General features: G+C 44.7%; 1 protein-coding gene across 1 annotated transcript; it reads right to left on the reverse strand.

Moving 5' to 3' along the window:
- Positions 1–4,490: 4,490 nt before the first annotated feature.
- fignl2 (fidgetin like 2) lies at positions 4,491–21,379 on the reverse strand. The gene is made up of 3 exons (XM_053425253.1): positions 21,289–21,379; positions 19,615–19,758; positions 4,491–8,996 (listed from the first exon to the last, which is right to left on the reverse strand). Exons 2-3 carry the CDS (start codon positions 19,637–19,639, stop codon positions 6,967–6,969), a joined length of 2,055 nt encoding a protein of 684 aa, XP_053281228.1. The 5' UTR covers positions 19,640–19,758; positions 21,289–21,379; the 3' UTR covers positions 4,491–6,966.
- Between the last annotated feature and the right edge of the window lie 201 nt (positions 21,380–21,580).

The raw sequence follows: 21,580 nt of genomic DNA on the forward strand, positions 1-21,580 counted from the left end.
CACCGACAGAGAGCGTCAGCGCGCACACGTAACCACACGCAGAATCTTCTGGACACCTCAGTCATCTTCAATACTGAATATCATGTATCATTAACCACTATCAGCCGTAGCCGACTAATGACATCACAGATGATCTCACATATACCAACTTGATATTTGCAGTAGACTGTGGAAAACCCAAACAGGGTTTTCAGCATGTTAACATTCAGGATATGAAATAATTGGACATCCTGAATAGAAACGTTCACAATCAACCACAGTTTATTGCTTATATTCCAATTGGAGTTTTCCCCATGAAAAACTCCAAAACTATGTACATGTGTATTTTGTTTCTATATATTGTAGCGTCAAGCACGAGGAGAGAGAAGGTGATTTAGATCTTTTCCCTGTTCCCACTATCCAGTCCCCTTTCACAATTCACACATGAGCAGAGAGAAGCCAACACTTCCAGGCCGTGATGCTTGACTGTTGAAGGTCACAGGGGTTGATGTGAAACCATAAACATGGTAGTTCACACACAATCCACAACCCCCACTGGGGAGTGCCTCTGAAAAATATGTATATTAAAATGATTTTTCCAGACATGACCCATGTGGTCACAAGTAGAAAACAGAGCATCAGTATTAAGTATAAGATAAAGTATACAACTTACATACATACATTTTGATACATACCGTATCAATTCACATGCATTAAAATACTTAAAAATTGACATAATAATAATTATGCAAGTTCCTTGCTTTATTTTTGACTTTCTTTCTTTAGTGTTTCCAAAATATAGCCACAAGGAGGCGTAAATATGAATTTAACATGTTTCACTATACTTTCGCTTTTGTCTTGCTGTGGGAGGTTCTGATGTTCTAATCTTGTTTTGTTTGTATGTTTATATTATGTTTATGTAACTGTGTGCTGTTTATAACCGTAAACGTTCCTCATCCGGTCTCATTGTCCTTTTTGTATTTTGTTATATTGAAATCCACTTTGCTGGATTTAATGCTGCGTCTCATTTGTGAGTCTGCAGACTGGGTTCAGTACTTTAATCACTCAGGACAGAATTAATATAGTTTGATGACGCTTTACGATAAAATAAATCCATTTAAAATATAGAATATATTTTTATTTATCTGGATCTAATCGGAGGGGATTGGCGGCACAATCTTGTCATTCATCTGTTTAGGGTTTTACGTGTTCTTTGATTGGCCACTTGAGGGCGGTATAGACCTGAAGAAACCCTGCTGGTCCTCAGTAATGTTCAGGGGTCTGTTTGAAATTAGATCATCATAGAAGATGTTGCATGATCACGTGCGGGCGCCCCAACATGATGTTAGTGAAGTTTTGTGGAAAGATTTTATTTTGATCACTTGATCTGCTTCTGTCAATATCAGATTTTGCAGTCGTTCTCACGGCGACGCCTCAGATTCAAACGCTCTCAAAGAGAAGTCTGTCCATTCTCCTATAAATCTATTATTCTGTGATAACAGTTGAGTCATGTGAGAGGGGGCAGGACATTCCCCCTGTCAGGTCCAATTTCCTGAGAGTTGAGATTGACCTCTCCAACAGAGAAACAATGCAGCTGCAAAGATTCGATCAGATTCTCTCAAAGAAACTGAGGACCCTCCCGTTTCCCCCATTTTCTATTGATCTACAATTTTAGATTTGCTTTTTGTGTTTATTGCTGCTATCATCCTCTTATGGTCAGGATTCAGTTTCTCCATGTTCTCTCCTCAGGTCTTGGGCTGCTCTGTGCTGAACTGCCAGATGTAGTCGGCTTGATGGATTCGGACCATAAAGATTATACTCTTTAGTATTCAGGCCAATATTTGTGATGACAGCTACACCTTCCAGGAAAGAGAAAGCCAATACGTAATGTTAAACAGCATTGATCTTATATTCTCTAAAAGCAGTCTGCAGCGATCGGGCTTTCTCGGTCCTGATATGCAGCTCTTCCTCCGTCAAGGACAAGAGTTTGAGAAAATCACATAAATAAAAAAGTTCAACAAAAGAAATTTCACGGCCGTATGGAACTTGACAATTGAGGCATTTTTTTGTGGTGTGTTGCGCAGGTTTGTGGTCGAAACATTTGTTTTAGCTCAATGTTCGTGTTATTTGCTGTTTGTCGCATTCTGTCATCGTTTCTGGGGTCCTCTTAGGTAAAGGGCCCTCGCTGAGGTCTTGCAACATCTGGAACTAATACAGCTGTGCTCTCTATCTGCGGGACCAGGGTTTTTTGGAAGTTGTAGGCTGGGTTGAGGGGAGGGTGGGGGGTGGGGGGTTAGTTGCTGCTTTGGCCCTGGGGGTCCATGTGTCCCTGACTTCAAAATAGAGTTGATTGCTAACAGCTGGCAGTCCTAACTCACCAAGTGTCAGAGCTCTCCTCTGATGTCAACCTTGTCAGAATCAAGGCCTGGACAATGGAAGGCCAGCAGCACGGCGGCAGAGGTGGAGACGAGGACGGTGTCGCTGCGAAATGAGATTCAGATAATGAACGTCTATTTTTTTTATTTATTTTTTTATGAAGGTTGTTTCCATAAATAACTTTCAGGATTCTTTTTGCTAGAGCTCCTCTGAATGAAGCCGATTATGAAGAATGGCATGAACAACATAAAAATTGGTTATTTGTGTTGAGTGCAGGCGGAAAAAAATAGTCTCCATCAGCGCAAAACTAAGAAATACATGAAGACTGAACAAACATAATGCTCATGCATCCATCCGTGCAATGCAAAGACCTCAAACTCTGATTTACAATACAGATGCACACTTCTGACATTATCTTATACTTTAATACGTTAGAAGACCAACTATTATATACTATATACCCTCAACTCCACCATAAACCCGTTTGTATGAAGGTAATACTTTTGTGAAATGTCCTTTCAGTATAACTTTGTATCGCAGTGAGGAGAGTGTGACGGCTGTGTCCTCTTCACTGCCACAGTATAAATAAATAGGACAGCAGCTCATTAGCATCTTTTATTATCCAATTACAAAATGGGCTCGCCTAATTACCTCCAATCAGCAGGGAGAAGGAAAATGATTGACTTCCTCGAGGACGGGCATTACTCAGGACAGAGAGGACAAACTGCTTTTCAGACGTCACCTACTGGAAGTGAATCACTGAAAGTCTGGCCATGGAAGTACTGTCGGCACATAGCTACGTAGAAGGCAGCCAATCAGCTTCTGTTCTAAAGTTTCATAAGTCACCTTGCAGTAACACAATCACACTTTGTGGAGGTAAAGCCCTATCAACTTCGCACGAACCACCTTTGAGACGTCATTATCAATTACCAGGTATTTCACTTATTAAAAGGTTGAGTAACTCTAGTGTTAGATAAGTATGTAAGGGGAGGAAAAGCCCCCCCCCCCCCCCCTCGTATTCCAATGTCCCATTACCACATGGTCTACTTTACCTGCCTACAAGGTTGTGTTGCTCTGTGGATTATGTTATTGAGTTTGTGACAGAAAAAGATAGAAGCTAATTTTGAAACAGCTGCAGAAACGATTATCCTTCATCAGAGGATGAAGGGCGGCCGCTGCACAAGGTTGCACTTATAACAGAGCTATGCATCATTATTAGACAATTAATTACTGTGTCATCAACACCACCAGCACCACTGTTCTGCTGGGAGTCAGACACAGATGTTTAAAACTCCGCTTTGACAGAGCTATCCATAACCGAGGAGCGACGCGTCCAGTACCCGGGCCTCGCCCAAACTTTCACTGCTTCGCACGGAGTTGCCCAGATTTTGCTTCTGCTCTCGAATTAGTTTTGAGGCTTTGAAGGATGTCAGGAAGGGCCAGGAATAGCACGGGGCAGGCCGCTGGGAAGGGCTGTTGTTTACAGACAGTGACAGGGATGAAGGACCTCTGCGCTCTGGTTCTGGGCCTGAAGCCTCAGGGGTGTAGTAGCACTGCCTCTGTTGCTGCCCTGGACGCCACACCACATAAAAACGCACAAACACGCAGGATGACAACCTCTTGTGCAAGTGGACACACAAAAAACATACAGTGCTCTTCTCTGTCTTTATCTTAAAACACTCACACGACACACGCTTTCCTTCTTTCTAATCTTTGACCTCTCGCAGATACACACTCGTCACGACACACTTTAATTATAACAGCAGTGCAGCTTTCATTTCTTTCTTATTGACTTTGCCTGCTGACTGTGCATCATACTGTGTGAAGTTGATCTGAGCTAATGTTGGAACAAACCCAGAACCTCCTGACGTGATTCTTCTGTGTTTACACGATAAAGAATTTACCAATCACTTTAAGTAGCTGCGCTGCACTCGACGCTGGGGTCAAACCAGGCAACAGACACATGAGGTGAGCACCGTGCACCAGCATCGCGTGGTTTCAGTGCTCGGGTCAAATGCAGAACCTTGGAAGAAATTGAAAAAAATAACAACAACTGCAGTACAGTATTGACAAATTCTGTTTAATATTGTGTGATACTCTTCTCTTAAAATACAGTCTTTTCTGAGGTAGACCATTACAGTTCAAGAACATTATTATCAGACATCAACAAAGACATGAAATAAATACTTTCATGTACAATATGCCGCAAAAATGAGGTAGAAATGGTTACAGAAAATGTACAATAACCAAGAACAACAGATCAAAACATGTAAAAAATAAAAGCTCGTTTGTTGGACAAACTGGAAACGACTAATCCGCATGCTGTCGTTATTATTTCACCTTCTGTAATTACGTGTGAATAACGGCCGGCGATGTCCTGCCACTTGAGGCAGGGGACGCTCTGTAACTTGTAAATGTGTTTTCAGTTTCTGAGACAGTGATCAGTATGCACAGCGGGGGTCACTCTGATTGATCTGGCTGTATGGCATGACTGAAGCCACCAGCTGGAGAGGGGAAGGCTGCACTGTGATATAAGGTTGCTGGACATCAATCAGACCACTTCCACTCTGGAGGAATCGGTATAAGGAAAGGCGAGTGGGGGGTTGGCGGTGAGGGAGGAGGGGGAGAGGATACAACGCCACATGGCCACCGGGGCTCGTGGCCAGGGGGCAATCCAATCTAATGAGACTGCACAGGGGAGAGAGGGAACAGAGAAAAAGAATGATGAAGGAGAGAGAGAGAGAGAGAGAGAGAGAGAGAGGGAGGAAAGGTCGGTAGGAAATATTACATCATTGTGTGTGCATACGTCCTCAGGACCATGGCAACAGTCTAACACCAGCGACCTCTGTACCTGCAGTCCGGTGACCAGGTTTTTCCGGCTTGTTAAGACGGAGCAGTCGGACCGCTCTGCCGCAGGAGGAGAGATTTGTCTGGATTGTCTACATGTTGGGCTCATCCACAAAACCAACACATTAACTGTGAATCCTCACACTTTGGAATTTGCTGAAAGCTGCGCAAAACAACATTTTTGTTTTCTTAGCATCTGTGTTTTGGTTGGTTTTCTTTTTGGTGGGGGGGAGGGGGGCATATCTTGTGCTCGGAGGTTCACTGTGAGTGCACACGTGTGAGTCATTCATTTTCAAATGACACTTTTGCATTGGTAAAACTCTAGACAGCGGACATGCACATACAGGATATGTAAACACGGAATCCCGCAGAGATCTGCGAGCAGTTTGTCCAACAATAAAAGGAATATTTTCTATATACTACATAGCATTCTTGAAGACAAACATCACTCCACCATAAACTACAATGAAAATAAAAGGTAAAAGAACAGAAAAGAAAATGCATTTATATAGTCATATATAATAATACATGGATTTTATGGCATCAAATATCCTTTGAAATACCTGAATTACATTCAATGTTACTCTTTGTAGCATATTCAAGTTTCTCTCCCGAGGTAAAAGCCCAGCTGCAGTGGGTATTACAAGACTGTCAGGGTTCTCCTCGCTCCTCTATCCCGCTCTGCGACCCTCCCTACTAAGACCCTAAGATTACATACATTCTTTATTTCATATTTCTGAGGTAAAGAAATTCTTCCTGAGCATTTCAAACAAGACTACACACTAAGAAAACAAAAAATAGTAAGTGAAATAGAAAACAGACACGCTGTAAGAGAAGCTGGGTGTGCAGACGTTGTTCTGTAAGTGTGATTCTCAGGAAAACTGCCCTTGATGAGGAATGTCTATAAAACAATTATATGGAAGTAAACGATAATAATAAAGTCAGCTGTCTGTACCATTTCAAGATTGGGAATATTGTTGAATGAAGATACACTACAAGCAAATGTTTTGAGTGTAACTGCAACTGAACACCCGGCAAGGGACGGCCATGTTTAATAAATGTGAATAAATCTAGTAATAGAGTGCCAGTTTTTTTCAAGATTTATTAATAAGCTATCGAGAATATTGATATATTGTGATTTGGAGGACAATTCCCTTTTGAGGAAATATAACAGCTCTGCTGATTATTCATTTGGTTTGACATGTTTTTGGTCAAAAACTGAAATGTTGCTGATCCCGAGCGCTTCGTACTCAATGATTTGTGACAATCCGAAGACTAAATCAACATTAGGATAACATGGACTGGACTGGCAATAAATACAATCCTGAGAGTAGCAGTCAAAGGGGGTATTTTCCAAACCCTGATTATCCATAATCTTGGACCACGTCACCTAGCAACAAATAATTGATTTTGTCCTGGACCAAGGCTAATCAGGATCTCAGAGAAGCTCCAAATAGCCATCAGATTCTCCCATTGGCCAAATGACTATAACTACCCCACTCAGCAAGGCCTATTCATCCTTCTTCTCTTTGGGAAAAATAAAATATTGCGGATATTCATAGCAAAAAAAAGTAAAACAGTATACCATGGCATGCTTCTGCCAGAAATACAACTCTGTCAGCTCTCCAGTATATTTGAACTTCTCTGGCTCTTTTGGCTTCATAATCTGTAATTACAAAACAACAACAAAACATTCCCAAGGCTTGCCATGTCAAAGCAAAGACAGGTTCACATTGCAGTCCGAGTACAGTGACTGGCTGCTTCTCAGTGGCTATACATCTTGCTCCACTCTATACAAGTGTCCAGTTCTTTTGTGGTGGCGTGTGGGCGCACCTTGCAGAAGGCATTCTCGAAGTCTGTGAAGGCTGGGGGTTTGGAGGATGTGGGGAGGCCATGCATGGCCCCAGTGGGGGAGGCTGCTGAGGAGAGCGCCTGCTGGCTGAGCTGCAGCAGCTCACACACTGAGAAGCCATCGGTGCGCTGAAGCACAGCGCTTAGCTCCCTCTCGCTCAGGCTGCAGCCCTGGGGCAACACAGCCTGCAGCAGCACTTGCCTGCGCATACCTACATCTGGCAGGCCAACATGATATCGCTTGGCAAAGCTCTGATGAACTGCGTCTTGCAGCAGATCTGGCCTGCCAGTGGTGCAGACAAGAATCACCAGACCAGGGGTCCCCACCTGGGCTTTCTCCAGGGTGGTCAGCAGTGTCTGCCTCAGCCCGTCCTCTTCCATGGCCTCAACCTGACTAAGTAGCACCACTGACGGTTGACGGGCCCCTGCCACATGCAAGAGAGACCCCAGAATGTGCTCTGCCTCTGCCTTCCCTTTAGAGGCCAGCATGGCTCCACTCAACTGGTAGAAGGAAGCCCCCAGTTGTGAAGCCAAAGAACGAGTCAACGTCGTCTTTCCTCCTCCCCGGGGGCCAAACAGCAGGACGGTTCTTGGTGGCCGCACAACTGGACTGGGCCTTAATACAGGCCACAGCAGGTCCTCCTCCAGGGCAGTCTTGACATGGGTGAGCCCGGCAAGATCATTCCAACCAAGGGCCGGGTTACAGTCTAACAACTCCCCATTGACAAGGTCCAGCAGTCTGGGATCTGGGCTCTTCATAGTTTCAACAGTTGGACCGCATAGTGGGGATCGTTTGTGGGCCTGGGCACGGTGCTGCTGCTGTTGGTTGAAGCCCTGCTCCGTTACACCATTCTCTCCTGTCATACCTGCTGGAGGGCTGTACTCCCCCGCTGCTCCATACTGAGGAGACACCAGAGGCTGGGAGGAGGGCTTACTGGGCTTGAATGTTTGAGGGTCTGTGCTGCCTGAACCGTTGTAGCCATTTCCCCGGCACTCTGTTTTGTCATTTACGCCATAGGGTGAGTTTCCCCCGGCCTTCAAGGTGTCGTAGCCATATTTCCTGTAACGAGAGCCATCCCCGTCCTCATCCTTTTCTACGTTCATCTCAAATGCTTTTCTTTTTAATGCCCCTCCAGATTCAGATGTCCCGAGGGCGGTGCTGTGGTAACCATAGCTGCCTCCTACCACTGTGGGCCTCGAGGGTACAGGAGTTGGGGCAGGTAGACCTGAGGCCAGGTAGGTTGCAGAGGGGTGGCTATAGCTGTTCTGGGGAGGGTATGTGCTTGGGGGATAGTTATAGACAGGTGTGGTGGGGCTATAGCTTGGGACCAGAGAAGGGGTGGATTGGAGGCTGTGCAGGGAGGAAGGGGGAAGTGCTGCACTGGATTGGGGACAGTACCCTGAGGAAAGATAGGTGCCATTGTAGCTGGGGTACTCACTGGAGCCACTGCAGGAGCTGCTGCCACTGTAGCCGGAGTCTGAGAGGTTACTGTTCCCTACTGACACACTGCCAACTCCCGGTAGACCTGCAGATGTGGCTAAAACTTTGGAACCTGAGAGGCTATCGTGGCCTCCCGAGGGCACCAGGGAATAGGAGGCATCAGTGCTGTGTGTCAGTGGCCAGGGCTCTAGCTCAGTCTTCGGACCATTGAGGCTCCCGAAGGCTCCTGGCTCGTGGTAGGTGCCAACAGTAGGTGGCTTGTCATATGGTGAGTCCAGCACACCAGCGTACTTATCAGCATAGCGCTTCAACAGGTTGGAGGCTGTCAGGGCGGAGATGTCGTCATTGGCCCAGGCGTAGTTGCTGGAGTTGCGGCCGCGGCCAGAGTATAACTCTGACTTGTGGGCCGGAGATGAGGTGGTGGAGGAGACATCCAGGTGCTGCTCAGGCCACTGGCTGAGGGGCTGGGCATGCTCTGGGTTCCAGTGCATCTTGAACAGACCTGACAAAAGAAACACAAGAGAAACCATATTATAGTTTTACTCTAACAACTTTTTCCAGTAACTGTGTTTTATCAAACATTGGACATTGGTGTCTTAGTGATTATATTCTTCAGAACAGAGGTTGAGCTGTTTCAGCTTCCTGATCCTGGTATAAATCCATTAGGTACTAAAGACGGCCTTTAACTAACTCTTTATCACTAACTGGAAAATGGTAACCGCTTGAGTCTCATTCATTGCTATGACTCATAATGAAATAATTCTCCAAATGAAAGTTGGTCTTTATATAAAATATCACTTTAATTACATACAATTTATTGTTGAAAATGACACATCCCATCCAAAGTGTGAGTGAGACATTCTTCAATATCATTTGATTGTTGTTGTTGTTGTTTAATATTATTATTTTAAGTTTTTTAAGTTTTGTTATTAAGACACTCTGAAAGTGTGACATTGATATGAAGACAAGACACAGCCCCCACTTTAAATCTAACTCAGGACAAAAGACAGATACCTGACTACATTTGTTAAGTAATAAACTATATAAAGCTTGATATAGATGAGTAAACTAGACAGAAGTATAGACACGTCTCCATGTCTGTGCGCTCCCCCTCCAGAGACAAAAAATGGCCTTTCTTCTGTTTGCAAAAGACACTTTTTTTAGTGTTACCATCATGCTGGGGAGCTCGAATTTCCCAGAGAGGGAGAGGAAGGAAAAGGGGAGGTGGAAGGAGAAAGAGAAAGCTGCAGAGAGTAAAAGAGTGAAAGAAGATTGGGCGGGATGAATGTGTTGTTTCCCAGCTTATGTTAGAGTAGCGATAAGATCCCACCACTACTCCCTATACTGCTAGCATCTGCATGTCTCCCAGAGGAGCTATTGTTATCTCCCAGTGCATGTTGCTCTGAATGCCTGCTCTCTCCGCCCTGCACCCCCGCCTACCACCCACCGATCCACCCACCGTACACCAGAGCTCCAAAGGGCCACTGGCCGGCTGGACAGGGGGAGGGAGGGAGAGGGGAAGGAGGGTCTGTGTGTGGACAGTGGTGTAGAGAGAGTGAGAAACAGAGAAAGGAAGAAAGAAAGGAAGACAGAAAGAGGGGGGTGGGGTTTGGGTGTGCAGCACAGTGTGCTATTCATCAGCACAGTCTCCCATGGAACATTGGGAAAGTGGAATGTCTGCTCCTCTGGCTGACTTCAGCACGGACCCAGGTCTGATTGATCATTGCTGCTACATACCGAGCACATCGCAGAGCAAACAGGAGACAAAATTATATTTTCCTACATGAATTGTCCTCCACTCATGTCCGGTCATGAAAAGACCTTGTCATCCTCTAAAATATGTTGTTAAAACAAGTAGTGTTACAACTCCTTTAGGGCTGCAACTGACATTATCTTTATTGATAATCTAATAATTGCCATCAATCAAAATTATCTGAAGTAATACCCCGCAAATTAAGGTAAGGTCTAAAAGGATATTGAGGATACCATCATGTATGACAAGGGAAAACATCAAATTCTGACATTTGCGTTTATGTTTAACATTTAGCTTAAAACGTGAATACAAAAATGAACTAAAATAGTTGCAGATAAATGTCATGATCATCATCTATGTGATTAATTATAACAGCTACAAGCTGCTTTCCCTAAAGTGCATCTGCTAATTCTAATGTTTGCATGCTATCAAAAGTTGATTTCAGAGTGTCTCTATGTTTTCATAAGTACAGGGTTTATGCTTAAGTGTGCGTCAACCAAATACATCACAATTATAATAATAAAATCATCTGCTTCATTGGAGACTAGCACTGCCTCTTGCTGAGGCATTAGCTTGACATTCCACACATAGCTTGGCATTATTGAAGTGCTGTGATTTACCCTGAGGTGACAACTGCTCCCGCTAGAAAAGGTAGGTAAAAAGGAATAAGGGAAAAGCCATCATTACTGGCCTCACTGCTTTCCCTTCAGTGGACGCCCGATGATTCATTATTCATGGCTGTCTGTGTGTGTGGAGCCAGGCTTCTTATTGCCATTTAAATCAAATCTCAATATCCAGAGCTTGTGATTCTGCTGCTGCTGCTGCTCCCTAGCTCACTCCTTAACTTTGGCCTCTTTTCTTTTCCCCCCGCTTTTCCAAACCTCCCCATGTGTGTTTTCAGATTACGCACGTTATTTATTCAGTCAAATGAGACCAGCAGACCAGATGGCCGTTGGATTATCATGTCCTTCATATTCAAATCCACTGCCTTAAGTTCCCAATGGCCAAACCAGTTCAAGTACTTGCCTAAGCTTTGGCTGACCCACGCAGCCACACACCCACCACGACAAGATGCACAAGGACATTCTCACACTGTCAAATTCTTACAAACATGCTGAGGACATTGGCTTGTCCACACCCAGATGAACACATCTTTTTTTGCGGACTGACTTGCAGGCCCTTTGTCCGGACTGCAGAAACCATATATGTCCTGCAGGCCCTTCCCATCTGCAGCCCAACCAGTTTGTGAGCAGCCCCAATAATGGGGCCTGTGTGTGACAGAGATGGATGAGAGCCCAGGGGAGCTCATAAAACCTGCAGCGGGGAGGGAGGGATGGAAGGAGGGAGGGATGGAGGGATGGAGGGAGGGAAGGAGGGAGGGGAGAGAGTGGACAGCAGGCGCTTCGTCCCCCTCTAAGTGGACTGGAGCGGACATTAGAGGACTCGGTGAGGCAGGCTTACTGCTGTCCACTCCATCATCACGGTAGCACCAACGCAGAACTGACTTCTCTCACACTTCCCCCTGGGCCAGCTGCGTATACCTGAGGAAACCAGTTCACTCCTAAATCCGAGATAAAATGTACACGTCTCTACTCTCTATAATTGTTCCTGTATGTGCAGTGTGAGTGAGATGAGTGATAGGCCACCACTCACCCCCGATGAAAACAGCAGGGCTTCAGTGCAGTGTTTAGCTCTTGCCGTGTAATTAGATCTCGCCTTCTGCTGCTGGATTGTGGTTTTTAGAGCAGTGGCACTCGATAAACTGAGCAAGCTCTAATCTACACTTCTGCTTAAATCAGAGCCATCATGTAGATTAATTCACAGGAGGGATGGGAAGAAAGCTAAGATTAGAAGTCGGAAATCAGGACAATGTGGGGATAGTGACGCTGGGATGATTAGATTGACCCCAACAAACTGTGGGCTTCAGTACGTCGCTAGATTGTAAAGGATTCTATGCAACAGAGAAACAAGACACTATTATAAAAATTGTGAATTTTTGAATCCAGATGGAAGAAGCTTTGTTTCAACTTTAATCGTGATATTTTTCATCCCTCATATACGCCACACCCCCATCAATACTGTCTCACTCATATTAGAAGGAGGATTATAGTTTAAAAACACTTTTATTAAGCACTGACAAGGACATCAGTGGGACAAAATGGGAATATTCTCCTCATTCAACTGTTCTGGAAGCTTTTTCCTTCACTGCATATCAGAACAATTAAAGCTGCTTTGTAATCCAGTCACAAGAGAGTTTAAAGGATATGTCATTTATTTATTATATATATTTAACATATATATATATATATATATCTTCAAAGGAACCTTGGGTTATGCACATGAAATCTCCCAGTTTGTGTGTGTGTGTGTGTATGCATCTGTTTTCTCGGCCCCATGAGAGACAGATGTTCCTCCGCTGACCACCTTACTGTCTGTTCGGCCATTGTTGTGCACGGGCGTGCAGCAGACGTGCGCGGCTCGGACAATCCAGTTGGCCCTGAGACAAAGCCTGAAGGATCCCATTGTCAGGGGCCTGTCTAATTATGGAAATCTTATTAATCTATTCAGCTGCAGTCCACTGACAGCTTTTGTGTTGGCCTGGGATTTATTGAGGGACCTGTGCGAGCTGCATCCTATTGTAGGAGTGCGTGATGAAGACAGTGGCACGGCTCTCTTCACCAGAAACCCACTTTACTTTAAGGAGGCCCTAAAATTAAAATTGGACCACTTCTGGCTCAGGGTTGGAGTGTGTTGGGTTTATTTGTGATTCCTGCCCTCGAATGCTCAAGTCTAGTACACACTCACTGAATCTGCCGCTGACTGGGTGAAACTGGAATAGCCTTTGGCCCATAAAGGCTGGAGTACTCTAGACCGTGTTGTTGCTTTCTATAAAATAAGAATCAGTTGGTAAGGTGAAACGCTATCCTGGCAGGAAGCCCAGAGATGCAGGGCTCCAGTGCCGTTTCACAACTCCCTTGAGGTTGCTCTCCCCTTCTCCCTTCCCGGCACTTTTGTTTTCCCTGCCCCGAGGAACAAAACGGACACGGATGCAACAAGCCTTCAGGGACAGCGTGCTATTAAACCGTGCCGACTGTGAATGGGTCGCTTGTAAACAAGGGCGCTGTGGATCAATCCAATCAAGGCTCTATTCAGGGCTGATCTCTACCCCGAACCAGTGACCAGAGACAGCTCCTACACTCGGTCGTGCACATCCACACCGGGACGCAAATCAGGCGGAGAAACATATTTCCTCCTCATTATTTAATCCTTATTTCTTACAAGCATAAATATCCAGAGTAATGATGCAGACCTGCAGACGGTTGATTAGCTGGTCGACTTCTTAACTAAAAGAAATATAGTATATATTTAAAAAGGTATTTCCTCCAGCTTTATAAAAATGCCTGAAAGTCATGAAATACGTACTTTCTGTGGAAAGATATAGCTGCATAATTACAAGTTAAACCTATTATACACATTTACATCAATATATTTTAAATCTGGAGCTCCGTTGGAGAATCTCTGTATTAATCACTGTTCAGCAAAGTCTCCATCTAAATCTAATGCAGCCTCTGAGTTGAGCTGCAGAATGAAACAATAGAAAAACAGAGCAAATTGTCTCAGGTCCCCTTAAAAGCACACTGAGGATTTAGTCTTTCAATGACAATCGGTTCATATAAAGTGATTCTTTAAGGAGGAAATTAATATACAAACATACAGAAATAAATATTATATTTCTATAAGATGGTAAAGAATTTATTTGAAAAAACAGTTTTTTGTATGGTGGAGTATATTAAATGCCTATAATACCACTGAATTAGACCCTTTTTGATGGAGCAAGCCTGTTATAACGTGGATGACAGTATAAAGAAATCTGAGATGGATAAAAGGCAGCTTGTTGGAACCTCTAGTGCCAAGAGCAAAGTGATGTCTGAGCTTTGGTCAACCTCATAAATTCAAACTTAAACTTTTATTTGAAAATAATAAAAAGGCATGTTGGTAAAAAGGCTAAAACAGCGAAACAGTCAGGATATAAAATATGTCCACCCAAAAAATTCAACAAGATCTATTTACTTAATGCCAAAACAAAATTCTTCCAATGCTTCAACAAAGGCTGCACAAAGGGCAGAGTCAATTTGTTGTGAGAATGCTGCTCCAGCTGCTGTGTCAGGATGTCAGGGATTGAATTTAAGACTACATCTACCAAACCGCTGCTTTACAGAAAATGAAATGAATGCACTTATAATACAAAGCATGAAGCCAAACCAAAGGAGAAACAATATATTAATGCTGAAAAAGTTGTTGTTGTGTTATGATAAAGGAGTTAACGAATGAAACTGCTGCTTTCTGGACATTAGAATGTCGTAGATATTATATATTTTTTCTAGAAACTTTGAACACTCCAGTTCACTTTAGATAAACATATCCAATTAACTGCGTTGTTTGGAATGATTATGAGTCGAGTTTCAAACAGAGCACGAGGCTACAGAGAATCTGTTATTTATCAGAGTTTGTTATCTTGATTTGTCGTTCACTCTTGAAGGCCCTTAAGTCCTCTGTTCTCAAGTTCACTGTGATTTATGGCACTAATATCAAGCAGGACATTCTCACTGGGCTGCGGCCGTCCTGCCGCTGCACACTACCTGGCCTGTCATAAAAACACCAATCTCGGAGGCCGGCCACATTTTACAGCCTGGCAAGTGAAGACAGTGGAAAATTGTCTTCTGGACGTTTTCTCACTTCAGTATGAAATATACATTTTATCTGCCCGTGCACAGTTTGCACCAGAACACTTCAAAATAACAAATTCCTCACAGAGATTGCGGATCGTGTTTCTTATACTAAAACTCATGTTACACAAAGTCGCGTTGACCCACACATGCTGAATAGCCCCTGTTTGCATGTGGGGTATTTTCAAGAAGCTGTTAAAGGAAGTGCGAGGTCAGTCCGTGAGGCCTTTCCCAAACTGCCTTAAGTCGGGGGATAATGCACACACCAGACAACAGGCATCATAATTTATCAGCCATGCATAATTGGGCATTGCTAGGGAAAATTATTATAAATCTATGTGTTAGTCACAGGGCTGCTATCAATCAAAAGAAAGACAATCCCACACTCCCACTCTGCCTCTCGCTCCCTCTGGCTCATCTGCTCCCTCTTTCATGGCCCTAAAAAGACCTAATAACACAAGAGTGCGGGAGCTCTGGTGGGGAGTTTTCACACCTGCTGCCCAGAGCAGGAGCAGACGCAGCTCTTTTCAAACACGCCTCACCAGTCCAATCCCAGGAGGAACGGGCCCATCTCCTGCAGTGGCATTGAGGGATGTCCTCTGTGTGTGTGTGTGTGTGTGTGTGTGTGTGTGTGTGTGTGCAAATGCACGCTTCTCTCTCTTTTCCCATCTCCATGCGTTCCTCTTTCTCTGGAAAGAGCTATCTGTACTCCATGTATCAGCATGACACTTTGACTCTATTTTTTGTTTCATCGCCCTTTGGGAATGTTTCAGGCCAGCTGTCAGAATAGTTTTTGTCAGCTTGTGCAGAAAACATGGATGTGTTCAGAGGGAAGGACAACGTGACAGCGCTCTACTGTGCATGTCGGTGAAAAAACAAAATCACACCAACTTTTATTAATCTCCTAGAATAAATGACAATTATTGTCCAAAACGGATCAAAAAGAGAGAATGCAATGAGTAATATGTGAACAATCTTAAGCAGCTAACAAGCATTCACATTGTCCTTAAAGGTTGCTGCTGTGCAGAGTGGGTGGAGAGGAGCTGCGGCCAAACTATTAAACGGCACTTTTTCCTAACACTGATGAATTGACAAACCTGTTTAGAATTGCTAATGACAGTGCAGCAAAAGAAAGTTCCCATCTGAGTGCGTGCTCATTGTACAAGCCTTTTCCCAGCTCTCTCCCAAAACTAGAAAGCCTGCGGAATAATTGCTGGATGCGTCACTTCATGCTCGTAATTTTAGAAACAACTCCCCCATCCCCCGTGCCTCCAAACACACGTCCACAAATGGCAAACAACCCCCCCCCCTGCTCCCTCCCCAGTCCTTCAAAAAAATGGGGTTCCTATTTTCTGTGACTGCAGGCTGGCTTTAGGTCATTGTGTCCACTAATATATCAAAGAACAGCTGTCCTAAGGCTCTGTGATGACCAATCGCCCCTTCCATCTGTTTCACTAGCCCAATCTCTGCTCTATCTCGCCCTATTCAGCTCTATATCTTTTCCTCACAATCTCCCTCTTTCCCCCCCATTCCCAGTGTGCATGTTCCATTGCCTCCCTTCTGTCCAAATCCCCCGGCCCCTCTGTGCTCCCAGCTTATACCCTCGGCACATGGACAGCTCTGGGATTTGTTGTTTTTCTGTTAGTACACACACACATATTAGAGAGAGCTAAGTGTATTCAACAGTCCCTGCGGTCATGGCCGAGCATATTATGATCACTGCACTGCAAACACCGAACGGCACAACATTTTGAGTATTTTCTCAAGTGTAGTCATTTACTAATGAGCTGCACTGGTGTGAAAGACATTGCGTCTCATTGTCGAGCTCTGAATTCTGCTGCCTCAGGAATCCAGTGAAGTGTTGCCGTCCAAATGAGCCCCACCTCCCTCCCTGCTTTTTAATTTGGCCCTTAACAGGAGCGGAGGTCTCCTTAATGAGCTGATGATCCCTCAGAGAGAGACAGAGCAGAGGGCCAGTGGACTCTCGGGGCTCTGGGTCCCTAACCTTCTTTTCTTGAGGTAACAGAGGCATGCAAACATACACATACACAGCCACACACACACGCTGGAGGCTAATTAGAGCCCATTCACACCCCAAACTAATGATCCTGGCTCTTCTTCACACACATTTTAGCCAGCTGCGTGTTTACTCAAGGGCCTTACAGGCACCACTCATACCACTCTGCCGACAATAGGAATAGATGCTGGTATGGCCCCTCCAACCTGCTCCTTCAGGGGTCTGGACGAGTTGTACTCCTTTCTTGTTTCTATACAAAGTACTCCATGACTTAGCCGAGTCATTCACAAAGACACTCGTACAAAACATAAAAACAGAGCCAGAGAGGGGTCATGCAGAGGAGAGCTATAAAAACTGCCAGATCTGGACTGTGTGTGTGTGTGTGTGTGTGTGTGGTTGCCCCATGTGTGTGTTTGTGTGTATGTGGACTGTTTTAAAAGAAAAGGTATCGCTACACCAGCGGGGCCCCCCCAGCAACAAGAGTTAGGGCACTCCTGGGTTGGCAGCCTGGGACTGATTTAAGAGTGTGTTTGAAGTGCAGATTACAGATTCTTTGCACCAAATCCCTCCAGGAGTATCCATGGCCCCTGGAATCTCTCTCAGGTTTCTTCTCAGGTCCAGCCAGGGCTACTCGCCCCAGCTTGAAGTCCTCTGGACAGGCCGGAGACCAGGACCAAGGCCGGACACACAGAGGAAGAGCGACACTGGCTGAATGTGGGATGTAAACCCTTGCAACTGGATATGTTAGAGCAGTCCTGATAACAAAGAGTGGTGTGTGTTGATGGCTCTACTAACTCTGTGTTCATACACTGGGACCAGTCCATGAACTGGTGCTAAAATGCTTTCAGCAGGAGTCAGAAATGGGTTTGGGATGTGGGAATGCTCGACATTCCCACAAAGGGAATTTCAACATTGAGGTGAGAGTCTTCGCATGTCCTGCACATATGCAAAGTCCATCACAGTCGGTTATTGTTGAGCTAGAATCGTGACTACAGACTTTAACTAAAAGACAGTGAGCTGCAGTGTCACCGGCAAGCACAGGGGTGTGCTTGTGTCACCAGTCTGAGAGTAAACAGCGGGACTACCTTACACTGCTGTGTGCGCTCATACGATCCCTCTGTCTACACGCGTGCACACTGGCCGGTTGTTTTGAAACGATCTCACCCCTGCAGAAGCGCTGCAGAACAGGGCTACTCTGTACATGAAAAAAAAAGAGCCATCAAGCTGCTGGACAGAGCAGATGAAGACCAGCTTTGTGCGTCCCGATCATAAAAGATAATCACGCACAAAGGCTGGTACGTAATGTACTGGAAGACTCCCGTGAAGGACCGGCAGTGAGGCGCTCCGTAGGCATGCTAACTATTCCACCAGCAGTTTGTGACATTCTTGGACGAGCCGTCCACTGCAGCAGCGTTGAGTATGGACTAGCAGGGTGCAGGGAACTGATGGGAAGACCAGTTACACGAGCGCTTGTGAGAAGCAACACCAGCGTGCATGAAGAAATTTATTGTAAGCAACTCGCCATAATTAGATTTTTATGCATAAACATTATTTAATAGGAAAAAACACAACATGTTCTGGTAGAACAGGCTTTAAATCAACCACCTGTGAGGGAACATGTTTCATAACAACACATGAGGTCAACTACTTATTCAGCTCAGAATTCCATTCATCTGATGAGTGGTCGAATAATAACATTGGCTATTTCAAGGGTGAAATTGACAAAAAGCAAACAAAGAGTAATGGAAACTGTCAAACATCCTCTCGAGATGCTTTAATCAAGCTGCTTTGTCCAGTTTGAATTCACACACCCACACACTTGCTCTACACTGCCTCCACACCCCATTTTGTTGCAAATTCAAACTTTTTTACCAGCTATTATGAAGCAATACTTTTTAAATTAAGCATTCGGTGCGATTTCCCTCTTTTCTTGTAAATGTCATGCCCGATAATGCTCATTTGAGGCAAGTTAAAGAGCTGGTTAAAAAACAAAAAGGGGGCTGTTGAAGCCGAGGCCACGGAGGCAGCCCCATGCTGGCCGGCAAACAATGCTGTTTTGGAGAGCCAGCGCACTGGACTCAAATGAAACCTGGTGGGTGGTTGAGAAAGGGGGAGGCCAAATAACTGGACACATCAGTTATTAGGTCAGCATTTTTAAAGTAGGAAAAGAAAAAGAAGGGCAAAAGGGGAGGGAGAGCGGGAGGCGGCATGGTGGTGGGTCCGGAGCTGTATTGGTACAATGACAGTGGCAGAACTGAGGGGTTTCTGCAGCTTACACCATCAGCCCTCCAGTCTCCCTCTGCCTCTCCCCTTTCCCCATCTGTGTTGTCTTCAGCCTGATGATGAAACATTCAGCCGGGGCCAGTGCCCAGGGTTTAGCATTTCAACAAGTCACGTAAGGAAAAAATAAAAAAATAAAGTGCCTGTTTCTGCACAGAGGCATGCAACACTTCACCTGTGCCTTTTTTTTCTTCTTACACAACACAGTATCCACTCCTGCTTATTTCAGGAGTATAGGAGGGGGGGGGGGGGGGGTCATTGATTCAGGCAAAGTCCAACTAACCCAAGAGGGTCTGTTTGAGGTGACATGCAGCAGGAAAGACATAAAGAACAGTGTACTCACTATAGGGGACAATAGGACTCAGCATTCTGTGGAGCTGGTCTCAGTAAGGAGGAATGCTGTTTCGTCGTGAACGCCAGCTCAGGTTAGTATCCGTCCGACTGTGGTCCATCACTGGCACAAGCTCGCGCTGACAACAGAACTACCCTGAGAGACGGAGGGAGAAAAAGAGAGAGAGAGGGAGGTGAGGCGGTTACAGGCGGCTGCACAATGTCTGGACAAACACTCACATGTCAACCGACCGATCACACAAGCTCACACAGCAACAAACACACACGAGAATTCAGCCGGGGCATGATAGAATTACTGGCCAACCTGAGAACGCTATCAGTGTAACAAAAACACGAGTTCACACAAACACACACACACCCACACACACACACTCTCCCAAATTGACGCACACAGGGGTATTCATTATAGGCAGGCATTAAGCTGATTGTGAAGCTGTGTGCAGCCTCTAAAGAGGGCTTTCTAAATCTGCCTCACAAAAAGACTCATGCATACCATTGCTCTGTGCACTGGGGCAATAAAGACTGCATTCTTAGGAGAACAAACACTTCTGGAACCGCAAAGGCAAAACCTAAAAGGTAAAAAAAAAAAAATGTCCCCCCCCCCCCGATTTCAAAGTTTAACTTTTCTCACCAAGAAAAAAAAAGTAAGTATGAGGAGAAAAATATTGAAATTGTCTAGAAAAATGTATTAAATTCAACCAACTTATAGAAAATTATGGCAAAGTAATCCATTCTGGTTTGGGTTGTAAAAGTCACATTTTAATCATGCACAGATTAAAATCAGTTTAATCCTCCAGTGTTGTTTTAGTCTGATATAAAGCACCTATCTGCCTCTCTGAGCAAAACCATGAGATTAAAACAACTGGCTGAAAATTTTGTTTTTTCATAGCAGCCATTTGTGTCATTTCTGAAATATGTGTAGACACATTTTATTTAATTGAATCCACATTTGTGCATTAGCTGCATTAAGGAATATATATTGCAATTGTCTTCCAGTTTTTTTAAATATGTGAAAACATTTAATCCACAAATCCATAAATATTTCAGTAAATATACTCTCCCTCTATGAGTAACGATGAGGATATAGCAAGAAAATAAATCTCACACATATTAAACAACTTTTAGACACCAGTATTTTACCCAATGCAAAACTGACATTTAATGATTTTGGATAAAGTTGGATTAGTAAAAGAGAGTTTATCTTTCTGGCCATGTGTAAATATAAACAGCGGTATATACATTCACTCATGCACCATTCATGTGGACAAGAAATTACGCAATGACTACACGGCTGACCCTGGACACCAACAGGCTTCAAGTACAACACCGACTATACGACCCCCTCTGCTCTAACTGACAGTCAACTTCTAACACTCAGTCAGCCCAGAGAAACTAACTACACACTTGTGCAGCAAACCACAGCTTCCACTGAAAGCAAACACTGTTCCTGCAGCGTCCAGACAGGGGCTGAGAGGAGAAGGCAGAGCTACAGTCAGGAGGTTTTGGGAAAACGTCTCATGGTCAGTGGCCAAAGATCAGATCCTCTACAACATGCTCAGCTCGGGTTCCTCGTCCAACTTCAGCAGAGCCGAGTGAAACAGCAGGAAGAGCAGCGGGCTGTCACAGCAGATCAACACAGAGATGCAGAGAAGACAGGCAACCTTACCGATTCATGCCTGCACGTCCTCCATCAGATCTGAAAGCACTAGGATAATCCTTGGAGTAGACCAGAGCAGAGTGTGTGCACTGGTATGCTTTTTTTCCACATATGGGACACAACTCCCCTCTCTCTCTCTCTCTCTCTCTCTCTCTCTCTCTCTCTCTCTCTCTCTCTCTCTCTCTCTCTCTCTCTCTCTCCCTCCCTCCCTCTCTCTCCCTCCCTCCCTCTGTCTCTCTCTCTCTACCTCCCTCCCTCTCTCTGGCCAGTGACAACAGAGTGAGCACTCAGCTCCCCTCCC

Source organism: Pleuronectes platessa, chromosome 6 (assembly GCF_947347685.1).
Source record: "Pleuronectes platessa chromosome 6, fPlePla1.1, whole genome shotgun sequence".
In the NCBI taxonomy this organism is placed as follows: Eukaryota; Metazoa; Chordata; class Actinopteri; order Pleuronectiformes; family Pleuronectidae; genus Pleuronectes; species Pleuronectes platessa.

Bases quoted from the DNA above. Each gene is read 5' to 3' on its own strand.
- fignl2 (XM_053425253.1), bottom strand. From the start codon at position 19,639: ATGCTGAGTCCTATTGTCCCCTATA. The intron at 8,997-19,614 runs GTGAGTACACTG...TTCTTTTGTCAG, and splicing joins GAGTCCTATTGTCCCCTATA to GTCTGTTCAAGATGCACTGG.